This window comes from Haemorhous mexicanus, chromosome 4, assembly GCF_027477595.1.
Source record: "Haemorhous mexicanus isolate bHaeMex1 chromosome 4, bHaeMex1.pri, whole genome shotgun sequence".
NCBI lineage: Eukaryota > Metazoa > Chordata > Aves > Passeriformes > Fringillidae > Haemorhous > Haemorhous mexicanus.
The window spans coordinates 44,312,711-44,335,511 of record NC_082344.1 but is presented as its reverse complement, the minus strand read 5'-3'; the positions used below and the strand labels follow the sequence as shown (position 1 = coordinate 44,335,511).

Sequence of the window (22,801 nt, the reverse complement as noted above, 5' to 3'; positions counted from 1 at the left end):
TGCCATTAGGATTTCCTACGGAGAATATTCTCACTGGGATCCTTAGGATGCTCATGTTCACAGAATTTGAATAATCAGGCCCAGAAAGAGCTAAGAATCAAAGGAACAGCAAACACTTTTATTAATGAACTGTGCTGATATTGATATATGAAATGTATTCTACCCAGTGTAGGATAAAGCATAAACACTAACCACAGCATACCAAACAGACAACAACTGAGATAACTTTAATTATATAACCATTGAGCCTAGTGAGATGTAGATCACACTACCCGCAGTCACACTATAAATTCAGCACAAGTGCTCAGATAACCTAATCTCCCATGATAAACAAATACAGCAGAAGAATACCAGTGCCATTCCCTGTAGCTGTCTGAAATTTTAATGGCTTGCTTGGAGATTAGTGGGTTCATCGCAGGAAAGGGAAGTAATACTTCTTCTCTTTCCAGGTAGCTTACAAAGGAGACTTTCTTTCCCTAGTTTTGTTAGGGATACTTGCATTTTTAATTTGATTTGTTAAATTTTAACCATTCTCCTCAGCCACAGTCAAAGACCGAAGTGAATATGCTGTATTGAAGCAGAAAAATTAAAATAGGAGAAATGCATTGACAAATAGCATTATACAGGCCAGTCACAGCAAAACAAGAGCTTGGACACCCCCTTCCTCATGCATAGCTGCATAATGATGTCCATAAAGGCAATATGAAAAAAGGAAATGAGAGAGAAAAAAGCAACAAAATATCAGCATTAGCTATTTTTCCTCATAATCATTCTTCTGTCTTTAAGTCAGTCTGTTAGATTGTTCTGCTCCAATTCCTTGTTCCTTTTCCCCCCAAAAAGCTATTATTGTTTTCAGTCTGAAGGAGCAACTTATTTTCTCTTGTTTAATTTACATGCATTCCTGTTCACCTTGTTCTTCCTCCTACTGCTCCATTACCCTCTCCTGACTCTTGCTGCCATATGACACATCCTTATATGATCTTTAACATTTACTGAATCTGTTTTCGTCTACTATTGGACTTTTCTCTTTTTCTCCCCCTTCCTAATCTATTGTTGTCTCCAAGTTGTTTATGCTTCCACCTAGTTTCTTCTCTTCCTCGCTTCATATTTGCAGGTTTCTCTTTTTTCCTTATCCTGTAATTCCTTGGCCCACATGAACTTAATTCCCCAAACAAGCACATTTCTGCTGGAGTCTGGGTCAGACTGTTTAGGCCCCTAAGTATAGAAAACTTCCTCAAAATATGTAATACATAATGAAGAAGGATGACAAGCCAAATGATGTGTACAATAATAAACAGCAGCACAGTTTTAACCATGTTACTTATTTTCTTCAGGAAGTAAACGCTGCTGTGATTTATAGTTTGTGATGTCTAAGATCCCAGCTGCAGTAGGGATAGGAGAGCAAAGAGTCAACCAGCAATTGCAGAGGCATATGCAGTCTAAAACGGAAAGACAAAATCCCAGATGACTTTATCATCATCCAGAAGCCCTAATGGAGTTTTTATCTCTTCTCTGAATCTGAAGGTGTTAAACAAAAAGAATTGATGAGAGAAGGGGAAGAAAGCCAGACAATAAAAGCATTATGCTAATCAAATATTGGACTACATTCACATTAAATCTTGGTTTTGTGGGGTTTTTTATGTGATTCTGGAATCATGCTAAGTCACAGCCCCTCTAGCTTCCCTAGACTACAACAATAATCACAGATCGATTCCTTAGGCTAGCAATCCTGCCTGCATCTCACCGTAGACTGTTACCTGTCACCTGAATGACAGACTACGGAAAAGTAAGTCAAAAGAAAAAAAAGAAAGACAGACTTCTGGGAGAATCCTGTCAGTTATATGAACATTCAAAAGCTATAGAGAGGTAAGATCTCTGTAGGCTGGGTAACCAATTGTTTCCAGCAATTGCATCATAGTTCAAAATGCGAACTCCCGGTTTGGCCTATTCTCTTGGGACAATTTCCTTCTGAGGTCACTGAAATTTTGAACTCTTTCCTTTTTTTTCCCCTCTACAACAGTTCACTGAGTTGAAAATATGTTTTTTTCCAGTATAAAAGAACACTGCAGGGAAACCAAAGTGACACCTATCTTTTCCTAAGTACACATCTCACCTGTCACACGCAGCTTGTTAGGCTTTGCTGATAAGCCATAAAGAAGCACTGAAGACCATGGCATATCCTTACAGACGTAAGAGTGAGTCAAATGTGTGTATGGTTCTCATGGAAGTATTTAAACACCTGACTGAATCATCTCTGTTCCTCAACATGTTCTCCCCAGAGTTAAAAATCCATTTGGGGTCTCTTACCTCCTTCATTGTCCTTACTGTCAGTGCAGAGAGTTTCCATGGCTACGTCACAACCTGCTCCCCTCCATCCTGGCTGGCAGACACAGTGCCAGCCATTTTGGTCCAGTGTGCATCTCCCATTGCTGTTGCACAAACCAGGGCAGCCCTCTGTTGAAACAGACAAAGAAAAAGCACAAGTGATTTAAATATTGTAACAATATAAAAAGAAAAAAAAAACAAACAAGGGACACTTACTGGGAACAGGCCTTAAGAACAGCACAAATACTGTAATTGCACATGGAGTGGAACAGCAACATTACCTGGGGAACGTAATTCTTAACAAAGTGGCATCTTTGATTGGCCTGACACTTGAGACACCACTTACCTGTACAGGCAGGAAATAAATGCACCAATCCTCTAAATACCTGCAGGCCAGACAAAATTAAGTTTGGTTTTTTAAATTTTTTTTTTTCAAAGTGAAAAGAGATGAGTGCATAGTGCAAACACAGCTGTGTAAATGATACATTTTTCTGTGCTCATAGAATAGATCATTATTTGCTCTATGCAGTATTGATCAATTACTGGGACCAATGATTAAGCTCCCTGTTACTGTGAAATCCCTCCAAATTCTTAAGCAGGAAAATGGGTACGATTTAGGCAAGTAATAAAAGAGAAGGTTAACTTTATCTGGTCTCAGAGTTGCCGTGTATTCATGTGAAATTACAGTGTGTTAAATAACTGCACAAAGTATAGGCCAGTTTTAATGACTATACTTTATGCCAAAAATACATTCCTTTTCACAGAATAAGCAAAGCCCAGGAATAGTGAAGCAGCTTAGCATCTATTCTAACAAACATTAGGATTCAGGCTGCATACGGATGGGACAGGACCAACAGGATTTCCAACTTAATGTAATAGCTGTGCGTATTTGATTACTTAGGACGGACAAAATGAAATACCATAAGGACCACAATAAACATTGATAGACTGAACAAAAACACGGTAGTGACGTGCTTCAAGACAGATAGCAGAGAGTGATTCTTTGTGACAATCTCCCTAAGGCTTTTGTGCTGTTACCTTTATATCCTATCTTGTCTGCTTTTATGGCCAAGGAGGGAAAATTTGGGAAACAATTAACATAATTTAATATATCCAAAATCGATAATTGTTTTCAGTCTAACATTGCATTAAAAAAAACAGTATCTGTCACTTCCTAGTGATGAAATCTGGCATGCAGCCAACATGATCTGTATGAGAATGACAACGCTATAAATATGTAGATTTCAGTGCTCCTTATCTATGACTGTGATAAGACACTGACAGAAGCAAGTACAGATATGGCACTATCTATCTTATGAGAAGGTGGCTACAAATCAGATATTTCTGGACACAACAATTCTTTGTAAACTTTCATCCAAAAGCCCTAAGTAACTGGGTAAACAATTCCTCACTTTTTAGAACACCTATCTCTGTCAACTAACCTACTGATCCATTTTGTTTAAGCTTAAGAGTGGTTTTTCAGAAGCGAGTTCCTTTTTTGTTCTGAAGAACTTTGAATTTACTGACTCCTTTCAGCCTCGTAGCTCCAAATTACAAACATACAAAAAAATGTTATAAAGGGTGCTTAACTCTTGTCAAATCACTCTTAGAAGGCAGAGAATCAGGAAAACCTCTTGCGAGGAAGGATGGGTATGCTACAGTTATGGATGTTGTACCATCATGCCAGGCTGAAATTAGTCTTGCTACTTTTATTCTTTCAGACTGCAGCTGGTAGTAGTATTTGTTAATGTACTGAGATCTATTTTTTCTTAACATATTTGACTTACGAAAAATTTACATATATAATTGCAATACTGACAAAGCAATTTAGGAGTCAACTGGGTACACTCAAGACTCATTGTGTGAAAGCCTGGATATTGCCATCAATATTGCCATATTCTAATGAAAAAACACAAGGAATAGGGGAAGATACTCAGAGGGAAAGAGGGGTAGGAATATTTTAAGCATTTTTCTAAATAAACTTTTCACCGTAACTGAAGATAAAAGAATCTTTGCTGTTTCATGTTAGGCTTTTGCATCCTTGAACCTCTTAATTGAAAATGCTGCATAGACTAAAAAAGATTTTTCTAGATTCATACAAGATACAACTCATAATTTCCTATAGATTTTCTACATTCAGATAATCAAAAGCTTAAAAGTCTCAGGAATTCTATTGATAGATCAGTATTTAAACACACCATCTCTATAATTAATCTGTTCTTTAGAACTAAGGACGCTCTTTCTGCGACAAGAGTATCACTTTGCTTTGTTTACTTGATATTTAGGGTTTTGTAGAGGTAGAGGTCCAATGACAAAACTAACAAAAAAAAGGGTTCCAAACAGCAAATGAATACTATCTTCAGTTACTGGTTCAGATTAAATCTAATACATGTATACAGTTTGTTCATAAATGTATAATTACTGATAAAGTGTTACCATACAACAGAAGCAAAATTTTGAGATGATTTGAAAGCCATATGAGTTTTATGTAAAATCCATGGAATGTATGTAAGAGAAGATTCTTTTGCCCAGACTAGTATGTTTTTAACTATATATTAATATTAAAAAAAAAAAAACCAACCCCAAACATGTAGATAAAGGCATGTCAAAGAGCAAATATACAGTACCTTTCACTATCTTATCCAAATAGTGAGCTTGAGAATTAAAAAGAAAAAAAAAAAAAAAAAAACAGACAGACATTTCAGAAGAGTCACATGAAACAAGAATTGTTCAGAATTCACATGCAAATCAAGCAGGTGCACCTGACATGAGAGGTCTTACATTACAGAATGAAAATGTATTTCAAGGCTTATAAAAATGCAAGAAATTCTCTTTTCAGCAAGCATCGTCATGAATCAATGAAACTGTTTTAGAAAGTAGGCCTGCAGAAGCAAAAGGGAAGCTACATTTCTGAGACTACATTTTCTTCTGACTTCTTTTCACATGCTTTGATTTTTTTTTATATAACAAAAATATAATCAAAGCTAGCTTAAAAATTCGATTTTCAACACAACATAAGAGCAACTCCTTAGCATATGAGCTTTAAAACACTAACCACATGGGAAGATTTTTGATTTGCAGGTCACTCATAACTCTGACAGCATAACCAGCACACTATCTTAATTCTCAATGGATTAACAGGATTTTTGGGAGGATTTTTTTTCTTCTGCTTCAATTCCGTCACACTTATTCTTCTAAGCACACAAACCAAGTATGTAAAATAAGCTGAATTGTAAATATGGGGTGGAAGAGGGAGTAGTGGGGTTAGTGGTGTGATGATCCATTACATTTTGAAAAGCAGGTGAAAATTAAACATAGGCTTTAGATGTATAAAAATAAATAACACTGTATATACAAGAATAGCAAGACTTCTTTTTGTAAGTTATGACACTTAAGATTTCACAAAAGATTTGAGGAGGCAGATGGATGGATTTCAAGCAGCAGGGCCTACTTTTAATACATGAGACACAGCACAGATGGGTAACATATTCCCTCCTTCCTTCCAGGAAGCAGACATCAACTGCAGTTGTGTGAAAGGGGTTAATGCCATACAGCAAAGCCACCAGGTCCATTGCAGGCTACCAAAGCCAGCCACCCATGGCCAAGGAGATGGGAGACTGCAGACCACAGCAGTGGGGAAAGCCACGCTGAGCCAGGAATGTTGGACTCCATCCCCTGGTTCTGCTGGGGACAAGGTCTTCAACACAGCCCTCAGGGCCTCTCTTTCCTTTAAAATTTGACTTTCCTAAATCCCTGATGGATGATGGCCCCTGTCTGGCATGTTCTCTGTCATTGCTAGGATCCCTTTGGGTGGGTAACAAAGGCCTTTCCAGCTATAGCCTTTCCTCCAGTTTGGATGAACAGAAAAAAGCTGCTCTGGACTCCAAGGAGGGAGGTGATATATACCAGGAGGCACAATCACTGCTACAACTAAGAGAAGGAAATTTTCTAGTTCCTTTTTCTTGAAGAAAGTGTCAGGGGTCCACTACACAGCTTTTTTTTTTTTTTTTTTTTTGTTTGTTTTTCCCCTATAATAGTAAGGTTAATGCTAGACAAAGTAAGATGAAAACATCAATTACAGAACATTTAGAGAAGCAGCAACAAACTAGGTAGCTTTTCATATTAACCACAAACAAAAAGAAATTTGATACAGCTACATTTCAGGGTGGATCAAATTATTCTCTTACTCATCCAGTGTAATTCCTTTTGCTCCTGCACAGCTTAAAACATGATGTAGTATGTGTGGAGGAAAAATCAAGCTCTATTTCATAAAATGAAAGCAATCAGGTCTGTCATCTATCCACCAGTAAAACATTAAATGCCTCTACAAGCGTAAGGATAGGTAACAGAACATTAAAAAAAAAACCTCCCAGGCAACTGAAAATAGTCCCTGCAATCCCAAGCCCCCTACACTATTTATTTTCAGAATCCAATCTTCATTAAAAAACCCCAAATAAACAGACAACAACAAAACAACAACAAAAACCCTGAACGAAAACCCTCAAAAACCTCCCAAACACAAAGAGATTGAGAAAATGCTCTTTTAAGATTTTCTTTTTTATCCAGCAGTCTTATAAGAAGTCAGCTCCAAACCACAAAACTGTAATTCTCAGAAAAAGAGTTCTACCTTCCAGCATCCTTTTACTCATGGTCAGCTGACATTAAGGACAATGTTAGAAACTGTTTTGGTTAATATGCAGTATTGTAGAAAAACCACAAAGCAGAAAATGAATGACCAAAAACTGTATAACTTTGCAGTGAAGTTTAACTAGCCATGCTGTCTTCTTATCTTCACGGCACTGCAACTGAAAGAGGAATGAACCTGTGTGGAAATACAAAATACAAGCCTTTTCTCCCCTCTGTATAGAGAATTCCAGGTGGGATTTGGAGCACTTCAGTAGGATGGAGCATCTCAGCAGGCTCTCCTTGGCAAGATATTTACACATCTGGCACATAAAGGTTATCTTACATCCTTAAAAAGTCTAATTGCAGACCAGACAATATACCTACAAGAGTTTTCTTGCAGAGATTAAGACTGTGCCATTTAAATTTTGCTATTATCTTCAGAAGTAGAGGGACTTCATATAACTCCAAGCGGAAAAAACCCCAAAAATTAAGATATAAGATTTGTGCATTTTCTAGGCTACTCAACGCCCAAGAAAATCTAAGAGGCCTTCAAAATTCATACAAAATAAAACAGAAATAATGCCATCAATCTGTGTGGGTATTTATATAAATAAATGATTTTACAAAGGAACAGTAACAGTCAGGCAAATTCACACTTAAGACAGCATATTTCTTAACCAGTCAGAATCCTGACTTTTAAAAACATTTCTTTAATGTCTCCCATTAGTTTCCTATCAGAGATGTAAGACAGTGTCTTCCTTACTCATATATTGCTTCCTCCAGGTATGACGGAATAGCCTAAGAATAAAAGTACATATTAAATCTATTTATTCCAATCAGCTCCTGTTTAAATCAGCATGAGTCACATACCCATTGATTTGATGTTCCTTAATTGGTCCTTACAGCACCGCTTTATTCTGATTATTCTGTCATTTGGGACAAATGGTGACATGCTTCTAAATGCTGTACAGTGAATTTATATCTCTGTTAGTTTAAATCAGTACTCTCCATCAAATATCTTCACCCATCATAATCTTTGTAACCTGCACACTAGACAGTAACCTGCCTCATGTTTTTGTAATGTATATTTAGGCCTGTTACAGTGTCAACTCAACAGCTTTAGTCATGAATTTGCTGTAAGAGCAGATTTAACCTCATAGCACCACTAGACATGAAGCAAAACCATAAATGAACGTGACCAAAGCCACATTTACCTAGGTCAGCCTAAATAAAAAATCAGGTTTTTTTAAAGTGGTTATTTTAACTTTCAACACCTTGAAAATGTGAGTCAAACCCTTGCCTCCTCTCCTCTAATACAATCAGCTCTCTACCTTCCTTACTGCATTACCACCTCTTCCTCTAAAAGAAAACAGAAGGAGAAAATAGAAAGAGAAAAGCAAAACAAAGGGGAGGGGGAGGGGGAAGAAAGGAACCAAAGCAGGGAAGAAAAGAAAGGAGAGATGATGAAGAAATAATTTCAGTATCGGCAACAACAAAGAACTCTGTTCTGCTCCTCTCAGAGCAAGCTCTGCTTTGCTTCCTCTCCTCATCCCCCACAACTCCTTACTACACTTCCCAATCCCTAGTGAACGACTGCATCAGTATCTCTGCTGCTCACACAAACTTCATGCTCTCAGATACCAACTTCTGCAGGAACATGGGAAGGACATACCTTGCATCAGTCATGTTTACACTCCTACAGAACCTTGCACCAAGTGCCATACAGGGAGACAGCAGGTTTTCCTCGGAATAAAAACTGACCGTAAGCCAACTATGCTATGTTGTTGCCATATTGTTTCCCTTAAGCTTTCCACACATTTATCTGTTTGGTTAAAGGTAGAAAGTTTTAAGATCTCCACTTATTTTCATTCATTGTTAGTATTTGTACAAAACTTTTTTTTACAATCCATGTGCCAAAAAACCCTGAACACATCAGAAGAATACCATGACAGTGGCCATGTCAAGCATCTGAAATTTAGGCAGTGATGAGTTTTTGGCTACATATGCAAGTTTTATACACTTCTTCCCTTGTGAATGTGCAGAGTCCTCAGTCCTCATTCAGCCCTCATTCTCTCAAAAACAACAAACAGCTGATGCCCAAGCAGCAGGGACACTATGCTAACCTAAACAAAGAAGCAACAGTTCTCTTTCAGACTTTCCTATCACCTTCCTCTCTAAGTCACAATTATTCAGCACACTATCTTCATACTACTGGTGTGTGAAGAGAACTGGTGTTCTTACGTCATTTTACCAGTAACTAAAGCATAGAAAGATCAGAGTGAGAAATCTCCATTCACTTGTCTACAAGCACCTATGATGTGATTTTCTGGAATACTTAGAATTGTATAGTATTTCATACACAAACCAACATTTTTAGGCAAATCACACGTGCAAATCTTGTTCCCAGAAGTGAAGAACAGTCAGAGAGAACTTTACAGTCTGTACTTGTGAGTAACTAACAGCAAATACATGTTAGAATCAAGGTGGAATCCAGGTCTTCAAAATCATCCTTAACCAGCTCATCCTGTGCACCAGTCTCTTCTTATGAACATTGCTTTTTACTCCCTGTGCAGCCAAGCAGCGGCAGAGGGTGAGGCACACACTTTATCAGTAGTTTCACAGGCACTCGCCAGCAGAAGAGAAAACTTATCGCAAGCTTTAGGGAGAAGGCAGTCTTAAAACAAGTTTTGGTGCTTGTTTTGGGGGAACTGGTACAAAACTCAGGGCTGACAGTTCTGGTCTGACTTTTCTAATCTACTCAAGACTCAGTCCACAGTGGTTTAGTCCTCCTGACATGGCTACCAGATCACCCTTATTTCCTCTCATTTCCACCCAGCCACAGTTTAACTATTCTGACAATTAAACCTTGTACCTTTTGAACATAAAACCCCAAATAACCCTTGCAATATTTAAACCCAGCATTTCTTATCCTAGGGAATACCATACTGATTCCTTTAGGCAACTGCTTTCCTTCCCAAAGAACGACTAAAAAAAGCATGCATCCATATGCAAATTCAGAGAAGCTCCATGCCTCTACCAAAAACTTACAGAAGTCCAGAATTCACAAAATTTTAAAGCTACTGTTGTAGCCTGTCTTTAGAAAGGTTTTCTCATGTCAAATTCAGCATATCCTACAGTGTTTTCTGCCAGGCAAATTGCTTCCTAACTTGGATTTGTGCAGCTGATTATTCTGAAGGATAGAAGCCAGCATTTGTTGAATTGCACCTTATTTTTCTGCATAGTCTGTGCTATTTGTTAAAGTAATTTTAAATTCTTGTCCTGTCTTCCAAAGTGCTTGGGGGCAGCAGGCTTTGGTATCATTTGCAAATGCAATTCTTTCTATTCATCACTGAACAGTACTGAAAGCACATGTTCTTCCACTGTAAGCAGCTCATAGTCATCATCCATTCTCTGAGTTTGTAAGAACCTTGTCTTAGACAGACCATATGTTCAGAGCATTGCTGCCAAGAGAGGAGGATTACACTCTCCCCTTTTGATACTTTTTTACTCCTAAATTTCCCTTTGCCCTTCTTGTAAAGGAGACCACATGGATGGCATTATAGTTTCACACAATTTTCGTTTTTTTCCCTCCTCACAACGGCCAAAACACTGTTGTCACCCTGAACTCATATCTTTTTAATCATTTATGCATTTTAAATACTGCAGTTTATCCCTTGCCAAAACTGTAACTGTTCTTTGCAGCAATCATTTATGAGATTTGTATACAAAGGCACATAAGCCCATTATCCTTTAGATTTTTGTTCTGGAGACCATCCCAATTTTACTGTAGAGTAAGATTTCTAACCATTATTACTGGAAAGCTACATATGTATTATAATATAAGGTTCAGTAATTTTTAAGGATGTAGTAGACATAGGAAATTTGGGACTACTGGTAAGATCATAAGCAGTGTTGTTTCCTACTTAATATTAGTTTAGCTGGAAGAGGATTTAGAAGAAAGGGTATATACCATTAAGGGGTTAAAACTATCCCACATGTACAGGCTGAAAAAGTTCATTTGAATCAACAAACTTGTGAAGACCTGCCTCAGATACAGGTAAAAACCTGACACTCACATTAAGAACTGCATGAAGATAAATTTAGCTTGAAAACACATTAGGGCATGGATCGGGATGGGAAGCATTATAGTTTCCATCTTTCTCCCTGACTGAAAGTATTTAGGGAATGTGGTCTGACCAGCATGCAACAATACAATGTACAAAAACACTTACTCTCTGGCCACTTCAGCTCAAATAAGCTTCACAACAGGCTTCAAAATTCTTCACATCTCAGAGGATTCTGCTGCTTTCTGAAAATGTGCCTAACTTGAACTTCACATGTGGTCCTCATTTAAATGCAAATTAATCAATTAGCAATTTAAAGTACGCTAACAGTTAATTTGTATTTGAGATACTTGGTCTTGAAATGTGTTAAGGCCTGACCAATAACTCACTTTTTTTCATAGCTCCAAAAACGCATGCTCCATCTTAAATTCACCTGGTAATTGAGTATTTTTATGGTTAGCAAATATACAGACATTTGGCATATTCAAAGCTTGGTCTGGCAATTTAATAACATGCCCTTTAGGCACATGAAATATAAACCCCAAATTTGTTCTAAATTTAATGAAGTCTTGTTAAACTGTGATTATCAGTCCTCTGGATGCCAAGGAAGTCATCATCTCTTCCTCATAAGCTTTTTGCATTGAGGGTATAGGTATAAATATTGTTGTAAAATCCCAACTGCAAAGCAGACAGGGGTTTTGAAAGTAGGGTTTCACTCACAATACTGTGGTGAACTAATTGATACTGGATATAATTGGTTTTGAATATTTGATTGATTTTATCTGACAAAAACTGTTTGTCAAAGGGCAAACCTTCATTCAGAAACAATCTTATTTTTTAAGATGAAACTTGTATTCAGGTATGATTCCATGAACCCATAACTAAAGGAAACCACAAATTTAAGAATTTTGATAATTACAGAATATAACCGTACAGAAGTAATTATTACAATTTGAGGGACAAAAATCTTCAAAATAATCATAAAATTGATGAAAAATTCCTGTGCATGCAAGAAGGTACAATAAATACGTGACACATTAAAGAGCTCTGAAATGTAAATATCGTCAGGAATTAAACTTCCAAGAAAGGTGAGCCATGCTTGGCAACTAGCATTAGCACTGAAATGACAGTGGCCATCACAGTACTGGTTATCTGTGCTGCTAATGTGCAAATGTAGAGAAGATAGATCAAGCCCTCAAACTGGTTCAGGACTTACTCTGTTGAGCCCATGTGTCAAAAATGTATAGTGTAATGATATACAGCCATATCAAGTTTTCTATAAGCATTTCGTTTAATTAACTGAAGGAACACATTTGTCTTGCTCTCTGATCTTTATACAGAGATAAAGTGCCATTTCCCTGCAGTCATATTTGAAATCTGTAGTATAAGGAGCCCCGAGCTAAACACATGCTGAAGGGAACAGGTGCAGGCCATCTAACTTACTGAAGGAGATTCTGTCTCAGCATTCCTCAACACTTGCTGTACTTCAGTGCTTATGCTGATCTGACTGTGGCCACATGGAAAACCAGCACACTGATGCCTTCAAGTTTGTCCCCAGTCAGAAAACCATTTTAATCAATCACCAGAACAGTCTGTGCTAATGGAAACACACTTATGGGAAAGTGCTCTAGACTCATTTTTTAAATAACTCTGCATATCTAAACCAGATGATATTCCCGATTTTCTGACTGAAATAAATGCAACTAGAAATTCCTTGCTTAGGAATTTTTTTTTTTGGTTTGATTGATTTGAATGTCATGCTATTGTTTTTCATGCAAAGAAAAAGGTTAAAATAAATAATTTGCTGTTCCTTGTTATTATTTTTCTCAACTAAATTTCAGGGGAAATTCTTAGAAAATAAACCAATTAGATCCCAGTTCTCACTGGAATATAAACAAAAGCTGCACACTTCTCAGTGAACCACCACTGGCTTTGATTTTCAGTTCTGCACACCAGGTAAAGCAGCCTCACATGGCACTCAAAAGTAGCATGGAAGTACCATGATGCTAACTTTAGCCCTCCTGAGGGATTAATATGAATGCTTAATGAGATTAACCCACATTTGCTCATTTATGTTTAGCGATATTCTTTCCATGCATACATATACAAATATTAATTTTGGATTGAAAGATAATTGTTCAACATGATAACAATTAAACAGCTGTAACCTGTCTTGTGTTAAGTAATGGAGCTGCAGGCAAGCTTTATAAACAGATGGTCTTATCCACCCATGCTTAATGTTAAAGACTTTTTAAAAAGAGGTGTTGACAATTCTGAACAAGAAGGCATAGTTTTAATGCAAATTGGCAAATTTGCAATTTAGATTATGATAAAACTAATTTAGTCTATAGAAAAAATTAGGCTGCATTGTAAAAGTAAGTTGTTTCACAGTACATCGATATAGCAGGTTCCCCACCAACATAATTATTTACTGATTTCATTCAGCTAACAGAGTTTAATGGAAAAGCAGCTGGAAAAGTATTCATATTTATGGGCTTCCTATGACAGTTACCTTATATACTCATGGTACATGACAGTTATATTACAAAAAATAGACTTTCTGAAATAATATCTGTTCCAATCTCACAAAACAACTACTCAGACAGGAGAGGGTCACTGAACTCATTGCAAGCCTGGACAGAAAGGAAACAAAAACATACTTTAGCACAACTCGGTTATGAAAACTTAATTACAGAGCAGGTTTTCATCCAGGCTATCACCTGGGCACCAGCTGTGCATCTGCTGTCTTGTATCCCACTGAGATGCAGCCTGAGCTTCAAAAAATAATACAAGGATGCTCACCTCAGACCCATGAATGTCACTTGCAGACCAAATAAACAATTGACAGGTGAGTTTCCATAGCTCTGCAGTGAACTGTTGATTTAACCCGTTCTCACGGGGATACAGGAATTGTAAAACGTGACATTAAAACATTTTAGCAGTGCCTGTTGTGACAGGACAAGGCCAAAGTAATGGTTTTAAAGTAAAAGAGGGTAGATTGAAACTAGACTTGAGGAAGTTTTGTTCAATTGGGTGGTGGAACACTGGAACAAGCTGCCCAGAGAGGTGGTGAATGCCCTAGAAACATTCAAGGCCAGGCTGGATGAGGCTCTCAGCACGAGGCTTTGAGCAAATGTAGTTGAAGTTCATGCTGCTTACTGCAGGGGGGGTTGACCTCTAAAAGTCCCTTCCAATCCAAACTATTCCATGATACTATGATTTTAGTACTACAGTTCTCCAGAGGGAAGAGATTATAAGCAACTTAGGTGCCTTAAATGGTTTAGTACTTGAAACATAGATTGCCTATATTTAGGTCAAACCTATAAGATGCTAAACAATAGCACCAAGTTTTGAGTTTTGCTAATTCCTATTAGAGTCATTCATCAAAATGCTGAGCATGTACTTCTCTCTGAACATCTTTGATATAAATATGCAGAAGGATGCATTCAGAGCAAAGGCAGTGGCTCACAAGCATGGCTGACATCAGGTGAGGTATGGAAGTTGTATTACTCTGTGCCAAAGGCCCATAACAGAACAGTGGATATCAGCAACAGACAGCAGGTTTACTGCACCAGTCCAAACAATCTTGTCCACCTTACTACACACATTGCTTCAACCAAAGGGACTTTCCCTCCTCCCTGCTTTATTTAGTCTACTCTGTTCTCTATCACAAATGAAAGTATATAAAATATATATGTATATTATTTCTCCAATCCAGTCCTGCAGTCTTCAGCCTTAGGGAAACCCTGAGGTTGAACCTAGATAAGCAGACGTCTAAATTTTTTTTCTGAACAAAAAAGTGCAAACCTTTGCAATCACCTACAATTTTTCTTCCCAACATCCTGAAGTATTGAAATAAATAAAAAAAATCAATTAAATTGGTATCTGGCAGTTTAGAGTAATTAGAATTTCCTCTGACTAAATTCCATTTATATATTTTGAAGTATATGTAAAAATCAGCATAACTCAAGAAGCAATCTAAGATTTAAATGATATTAGACAGAAATACAACTAAGGACTACCTTGCTTTAATAAGGAGACAGGTCTGGTTTCTTCCTTCATGCTATGTTTTAACACAGGACACCTTACAATGCATACACATCTGCCCCATTTTGAACATCCAGCCAGAGGTCTGGAGGGCTATTCCCTTCATAATAGGTGAGCAAAGTGAATTGCCCTTAAGATTTACAGTTTCTTTGCAATATTCCTTTCTCAAAGAAGCTGTTAATTTTGGCTGCTGCACTTCATAGGGCTTCCAGCTAATAGCTGCAACAAAGAAACACATTTGCATTTCTAAAATACTTCACAGTACCTCAGCTAAACGGTTAATGACTTTTAGAAATAAGAAGGGTGCAATTGTTTATTTTTAGACATATAAAGGGGGAGTGAGTAGGCTTCTTTCATATACACAACACAAATTATGCAAATATTCTGCTACTAAGTAGAGAGCTGTAGGTAGCATAAAATGCCTGGATCACATATGGAGGGTGACAATAAAAAATTGGTTTGCATAGAGAAACATTCTGAAGTTCCTTGTGTTTTGAAATTTGTTGCTCAGAAAGAGCTACTACCTCCTATAGGGTAGATGAGAGAAAAGCAAATTGACTCTTCATCTGCCAAGCTAGGAGGCAGCAATTTTTCCCCTAAGTTGAAATACTGTTGGAAATGAGCAATAAAATGACCTGGATTCTCTGTAACATGGAAAGAAACAGGTCTAAAAAAATAAATGTAACAGCAGGCTAAAGCCTGTACCTCCTTACTTGCCTTGGAGGCAGTAAGGGCAATATAAACAAATCAAACTATCTTTACAGCAGCAGCCAGAAAGTAAAAACCCATTTAAAGAATAAACAGGTGGGAAGACAGACCTGCTTGCTCAGTGCTGAGGAAAAACTTGTTTGTGCTTAATATGTTGGAAAAATTGTTCAAGAGCAGTTCATCCGTGTATAACTACAACCCTTGAAATGCTGCCAAGGTCAGTGAGACCAACAGCAGAGTGATCTGCTGAGTAATTGCTCGTTGGCAAGTTAAAGCAGTCAAGGGAAAGGCTTTATCCGACTTCTAAATATTTACTTTCTTTTATTGTTCAGAAAGCAGTTCTCTCCCCACCTCTCTACTCTCTTTGTCAGCATGTTTCTGGAAGCTCCTCAAAAACGTTAACCCTATTGATTCTCCCTGTGATTCTGCAGATGTATCTTGATTACCTCTCCCTCATATGTTCGAGCAATTTCATTAGTAAATAACAAAAACCCCAAACCAACCAACCTTTAAAAATCAATTGTGATTGCTGTAAAAAATAATTCTGAAGTCAATCTTACTACTTTCACACCTGAGTCCCTTTTAAAAAAGAAAACCTTGCCTCATCTTCTGGGCACAAAGACGTGGGTATTAATTAACACTGCTGTAATAGGCCCTCATTTCCCCTGCCCTCAAAGCTCTTACCACTAATTCCCTTACAGCACCATCACCTGCCCCTCAGCCAGGGCTGCAAAATACCTGGGAGCACAGCTTGGGTTTTGCTATTTTCTGGATACTCACGTCCCTGTTATGGCTTAGCTGTGCTAACACATTCAGAGTTAGAGCCCTTCCAAAACTTCCATGAAAGTTAAAATTCTCCAGGCTCTCTTTAGCTTGTGGCAAAAGCAAATCATGCTACATTCACATCCATCAGCTGCACTGCAGTTAGACTTACTGTCCCATCCTGTTGCTTCAGCTACATCACCTCCTTTAAACATCTCTTCTCCATCTATCCAAACACTGGACCATGTGGGATTTTTTATTTATTGGACTTTTTTTGATTATTCAGATTATCCACGATTTCCTCATCACTTAGCGTTATGCTTGCCTTTGTCTGAGCCGAGGCTATCTCTGTTGTTGCCAATTCAACCCACCTCAAAGTGCTTAGCCATGATGCTTCTCATACTTGGGAGATGTGCCCCATAAAAACTTCACAGTCCTGGCACAGCCTCTAATGAGCATCATGCAAAACTCGCCACTCACCAAAGTACAAACTAGTCATCTCTTATATGCAGAGCATTGCCAGTTCCTCTGCCTGCGCTTCCTACCTGTTGTCATGCAGAAATTTTTCTATGTAGCTCTGCCAAGATATAAATTGTTTGGATAGGACTCTACTCCACTGTTACAGACCTGCAGCATCTTGCACGAAGGGGCATTGCTGTGGCAGGGAATTTCTTAGCACTACAGCTCCATGTTTTCTTAGTCCTTCTATTTACATGCATGATTTCTTATGCTAGCTCACTGTCAAAGCCTGTGTAGTGGAGAAGGATATCCTGCTCTATACAGGACTGTAAATGATTGGGTACAAAAAGTTCCCCTGATAACGGTATAGTAACTTGCAAAGGTTTTCAGGCACTAGAACTAACTTGGTCACAGAAACATAGAAGCTGTAATAAGGATGGCTTCTTCCCAATCAGCTGTATTAAACTGCCGCTACATTATTGACAAGTAAGGAATTTGACAGTATTTTAAAATAGAACATTATGTTGACAAGAAGATAATTTTGGGCAGTTAGATCACATTTTTTACATGGTGGAAGTGACATTTTTATGTAGCAAGTCACTTTTTAGCGCTTCTTCTCCTTAAAAGAGAAAAAATAAGAAAGAAAAACAATAGGAAGCTTCATTTTCAAAAGACATAAAGCTATCACATAAAAATAGAAAAGCAAAAATCAAATAGTATATTTACCATTCAAAATAAAAGTAACCACCCCCTCAGTGAAAGGCAGTTAAAGATTGAAGCGGAAATTCTTCCATCTTCTCTTCATGGCAAACTAGGTATGAAGAACTGATCAGCCATTATATAACCGTTTCCTTTCTTAAAATATCAATTCATTTTCACAGACTGACACATGCAAACATTCGCTTTGAAGAAACATTCTTCAAAGCAATACACTTCTTATTGAGACGCGGCCAGCAGCGCTGGCTGTTTGTGTTTTGCAGCGAGGACAGGGTAAAGCACGGGCAGCCTACCAATGGTACAGTGCTCTCCGTTCCATCCCTGGCTGCATTCGCACTTGCCGTCCTTACAGGTGCCGTGCTCGGCGCAGCGCGGGTGGCAGGCGCGCTGGCTGCAGGCGGCGCCCGTCCAGCCCTCCTCGCAGCGACACGTGCCGCCCACGCACACGCCGTGCGCGCCGCAGTCCGCCGAACACATCTCTGCAGGGAAAGGAGGCGCAGGGGGGAGACAGGGAACACCGCAGTTAGAAGCGCTACATTTTAAGTCAACGTGGGAAGAATAAGAAAGGCAAAATCTTTGAAAGTTAAATCAAAGGCATTTACTGTGAAAGACATTTTCACTTACGATTCAACAGAACAGAGTACAGAGTTTTATCTCTTTGCTAATGCTCTTCTAGTTAGCTGGCAGGTTTAAGTAATGTTTAAGTGTTCACAGCTCTTTTGCTAGCTTGCGGTAATTTTCAAGCATGTTTCTTTGTGATCACATATATCTTAAGAGTAACCTTTTGTATCCTAGATTATATGCCACTCATACCTACCAGTAGTTACACTGTACTCACAGTGATGAAATGTAAGGTATACCTAGATCACTGTCTGTGATGAGTGAAAATCTAGTATGACAAAGTTCAAATTAGCAAGGTTTTCCCTCCATACTCTTCTCCCTGCTTTCTTTCAAAGTTGAAATGTGCCATTACTGACACATTTTTCATTATAAAGAATCAGCCTTAGTGAGACAAATTAGCACTATGCTGACACACTGACACATCTGTAAAGCATAGAAGATCATTTTACTCTTTTACTTTCAGTAAATTTGTATCAGTGACAGCTATGAACAGTCTGGTTTCAATAATAATTTGTTAAAAAAATAAATCAACATACAGCAATTTAACTTGTCATTTACATATAGTAACAGGATCTTGTATCTGATAAAATAATTGAAAAATATGTTAACAGCCAAAGGTAGTCAGAGGCCAAACAACACATTTTAAGTCTCAGCTAATACAAGATGATAATTTGCACTGCCAGATTTTGCATTTACCATTTTGGTTCATTTAGTCAGACTCCAGCAAACTTTACTTCTGCTAAGCAGAAAACAGAAAAACAAAGAGATACAATACAGCCTGAGGGGATTTTTAGTTCCCTGGCATACAGCTGGCTGTAGCCATGTATGGTTCATAGAAATACTATATTTAGTTGTTTTTTTTTTTTTCTTGTAAAAGACAGCAAGTAGTTCAGTAATAAAAGATCAAAATCATTTTTAATAGCAAAAGAAACTTGTATTCAGTGCAAGAAAGATTTCCAGTTTCCTGATCAACAGTGTTTTTCTCTCTGCTGTCTCCAAGTGCTGTAGAACATTAAACACAGTAACAAGAAGCTGTGACATTTCCTGTAAGAAACAGCCCAAGACCTTTATGGAGAATGACAGCTGTAATTTGCCCCTCCTTTCCCCCCCACCAACTATATTGCATTTTATATCTACTTTGAATTAAATTTTTGATTAAAAGATGCAAGATGGTTTGATTAACTTCAGAGTCACAAAACGTCACTGCAGCTCCGAGAAAGAAAGGTTTATTTCTCTTCAATCTAATCAATTTTTCATTAGGGTGAAGGTGTTTATCAGCTTTTAGCACACCAGCTTTGAGCAAGGTGCGTCAATCTTTGTAATGAATTTATTAATTAGAGTTAATTTAATTGAAGTGGAATTGAAGGGCTAATTAACGGACAAACTGCTGATGAAGATAGAGGAAAGCTCTGCTGATTTCAAACCTATAAAACCCTCTGATGGAAGTAACTCATTCTTTTCTTCATCTAACAGCTTAAGAACATGTTTATGGGTAAGATTTACTTTTTTTAGTGTACTGCTTTGAAGGTCATTTTGCACTGCTTCAGCAAATAATCTCTGCATGTTCTTACAAACATTCTTTTGTGAGTCTGACACACTTCAGATATTTGAGATCAGAAACATTTTATGTTATTTTATTAACAAATCATGCCATGAAACATAAGTAAAAGATGGAGCATAACTGGCCATCAAAAGAAGCGCAGAGGACGTGTCAGTAAATAGGGGATCCATGTTTCGCCTGAGAACTAGACAGGGTCTAACACAAATAGCCATTTTTAGTGCTAGAAATAGAAAAGGATTTTTTCCTCTAAACAAAATTCACAGAAGACAACATTTTCTTCTCTTTGTCACTTTTTTCTTGCATGTTTGGAACCCAATCACTCCCGTATGCATAAACCATTATGAAGTACCACAGATCCTGGTCAGGAAGTACATTTGTTTCAAAAAGATGGTTCCTCATGAAAAAAAGTTATATTTATTCATAAGCTGGCATAAACCCAGCCAGCCCATGTGTTCAGTTTTCATTAACAAAACGTCTGAGTTCTTAGATGAACTGGTTTAGACAAATACATGTCTCACAGTTAGACATGATTTCTTTTTTGATATGTGGCTACCAAACAAGATTCTAAAAACTCATATTTGTCAAAAAGCTGCTGTCATACTTTATAAATATTTAGATTCTGCTCTCTGTGCTAGTACCTCTAGTTTTCTCCTTTTGTTTCTAAGCTCAGACTATGGTTTTAATAAGCTCAGTTCCATATTTCCATATTTCAAAAAATTCCTCTGCTTCTTCATTCCTACCAACTCCTTCTACCCTGGCAGCCTGCACTTGGCCTCAAAAGCTGTTTAAGACTTATTCTTGCATTCCCTTTGCCTTCAAACTTGAATGCTATCTGTTTTTCAGGAAAATTACCTCAAATTAGCTGGAGAGATTCTTAAAATGTGAATGCCCCTAGTTTCACTAGTGTGGTTTTAAGTTTCTAAGTAGATGTATTAGGAAATATCCATATCGTGCAAAGAACATTGTGAGCTTGCTGGTGAAACACCTGAAGTTACCAGATGAAGGCAGTTAAAAGACAGAAACAAATACATTGATTTTCAAATCCTTCAAATGCATCAATTATTTTGAACCTTCGAATCAATTTACAGTTCATGCTGAAGTCAACTCCAAGAGATCAATCAGCTCAGCAGGTCAGGTCCTAACACAGTAATGTCATTAAAATGCTGCTATTCAAGACACCAACATTTTATAAAATGCCAGTGCTTTTAACTCTTACCATTGGAGCAATCTGGACCTGTCCAGTTGGGGTCACAGGTGCAGCTACCACTCTCCTGAAGGTAGGTGCCATGACCAGAGCACTGGTCAGAGCACATTGTCTTCAGGATTTCACAGTTGTTGCCCCCCCAGCCCGGGTTGCAGTGGCACTCGCCGTGGATGCACACACCGTGGCTGGAGCAGGCTGGGTCCAAGCAATCCGCTGCAGGGAGAGGAGAAAGATCAGTGGGTTTCATTCACATTTCAAGGCCTTAGGAAATAGGCAGCATTGCACCCATCTTGAAAGTAAACATTAGTATGCTGAGGCTGAGAAGTTCACCATTCTTTCATTGCAATGAATGCAGAAAAGACAGAATGGACTAAGATCTCTTTGTGCCAGCCTGCCTCCTCTGGCTACAAGGTAAATCACTCTTTGTCGTCACTTCTTACATAGCTGCAATTTTCCTTGCAAGAAACACCTCCCTTTCACACCACTTTCTGACCCTGTAAATTTTGTGCATGCACAAAAATGACATCAAGACAATTACAGGTTACCACTGAATCAATGGAGAATCTTTCAAGGTTTGCTCATTTTTCCGACTTACAGCAAAACTGGCTTGGGGTCTTGGGCAGCTGATCTTGATTCTGCCTTATCATAATGGAGTAAGTGTTGGATTCTCTGCAGCAAAATTCCCTGGTACTACTGACCCAATCCACTACCACATATTTTTAACAGCTATCCAGGACCCCCAAATTGTTTCAGAAATGAATGAGTTGCATCCTGTCTATCTGTCTTAATTCACTTGTGCTTTAGATGATGAGATTTAATTCAGCAATTTGACTCAATAAAATGTTACACTTGTAGGGTCAATGGTCTGAAAATTTAATTCCAGAGACTTAATTGCATTACTTTTATGTGGTGATCAATAAAATCAATTTGATTGGGGAAGAAAATAGCAGTTTTTACTCCCTAAAAAAATAGAATGGAAATTGAGCTGCATTTTGCAGCACCAGAATGAATATTATTATGCATATCTCTGGAATACAAGAATAATGCATCATTTTCCCCCCTGATGCATTTGAACCAGCACTTTCCACAATCTGGTCAGTGGAAAAGATTACTAACAAATGCAATAAATTAATGATTACACTTGGAAAACTCAATAAGACTTCCAACATATGTGTTTCATGTGCTTTCTTCTTAGTAGATTTCAGCCATATGAAACCCAAATATACTGGCAAGTAAAAACATTACATGCACGTTACTTTGAATTTTCCCACTGCTTACTTGAGAATAAATAGAGTACAATAATTCTGTAGAATTCAGTGATACTAGTGATTCCAAAACGTGATTTGTAGTATTGTAAAACCATTTTTGAAGAAACAGTGCTAGTGCATAAGACCTAAATCTAGAAAAATGTATTGAGCCAGATGTGCCAGCTGTTAACCTGACCAACAACAGCTGGTGCTGGCAAAAATATTTACTCATTTACCTTCTTCACAGTTCTCTCCTTTGTACCCAGAGTTGCAGGCACAAGAGCCCATGATGCAAATGCCCCGTCCCCCGCACTGGGGATCGATGCACTGACTCGTGGGCACGTCACACTCGGTGCCCTTCCAGCCACTGTAGCACAGACAGCGTCCTTTGGAGTACTGCCCATTGCCACTGCACAGCACTGGGCAGGCTGCTGTGGAACAGAACACAGCAAAACAATCA

The 22,801-nt window shown here is 38.0% G+C and overlaps 1 protein-coding gene across 3 annotated transcripts in view; it reads right to left on the bottom strand.

Annotated features, from left to right (window-relative positions):
* TENM3 (teneurin transmembrane protein 3) overlaps positions 1 to 22,801 on the bottom strand; it is a 349,238-nt gene that overhangs the window by 62,419 nt on the left and 264,018 nt on the right. For 2 of the 3 annotated variants that reach the window (XM_059844574.1, XM_059844575.1), the window contains exons 11-14: positions 22,578 to 22,772; positions 21,107 to 21,307; positions 18,002 to 18,187; positions 2,308 to 2,454 (exon numbers count right to left, since the gene is read on the bottom strand). In XM_059844574.1, the coding sequence (XP_059700557.1) occupies positions 2,308 to 2,454; positions 18,002 to 18,187; positions 21,107 to 21,307; positions 22,578 to 22,772 (729 nt within the window). Of the gene's footprint in view, positions 1 to 2,307; positions 2,455 to 4,952; positions 4,980 to 18,001; positions 18,188 to 21,106; positions 21,308 to 22,577; positions 22,773 to 22,801 lie in introns of all 3 variants that reach the window. The other variant, XM_059844573.1, reaches the window with a different exon arrangement.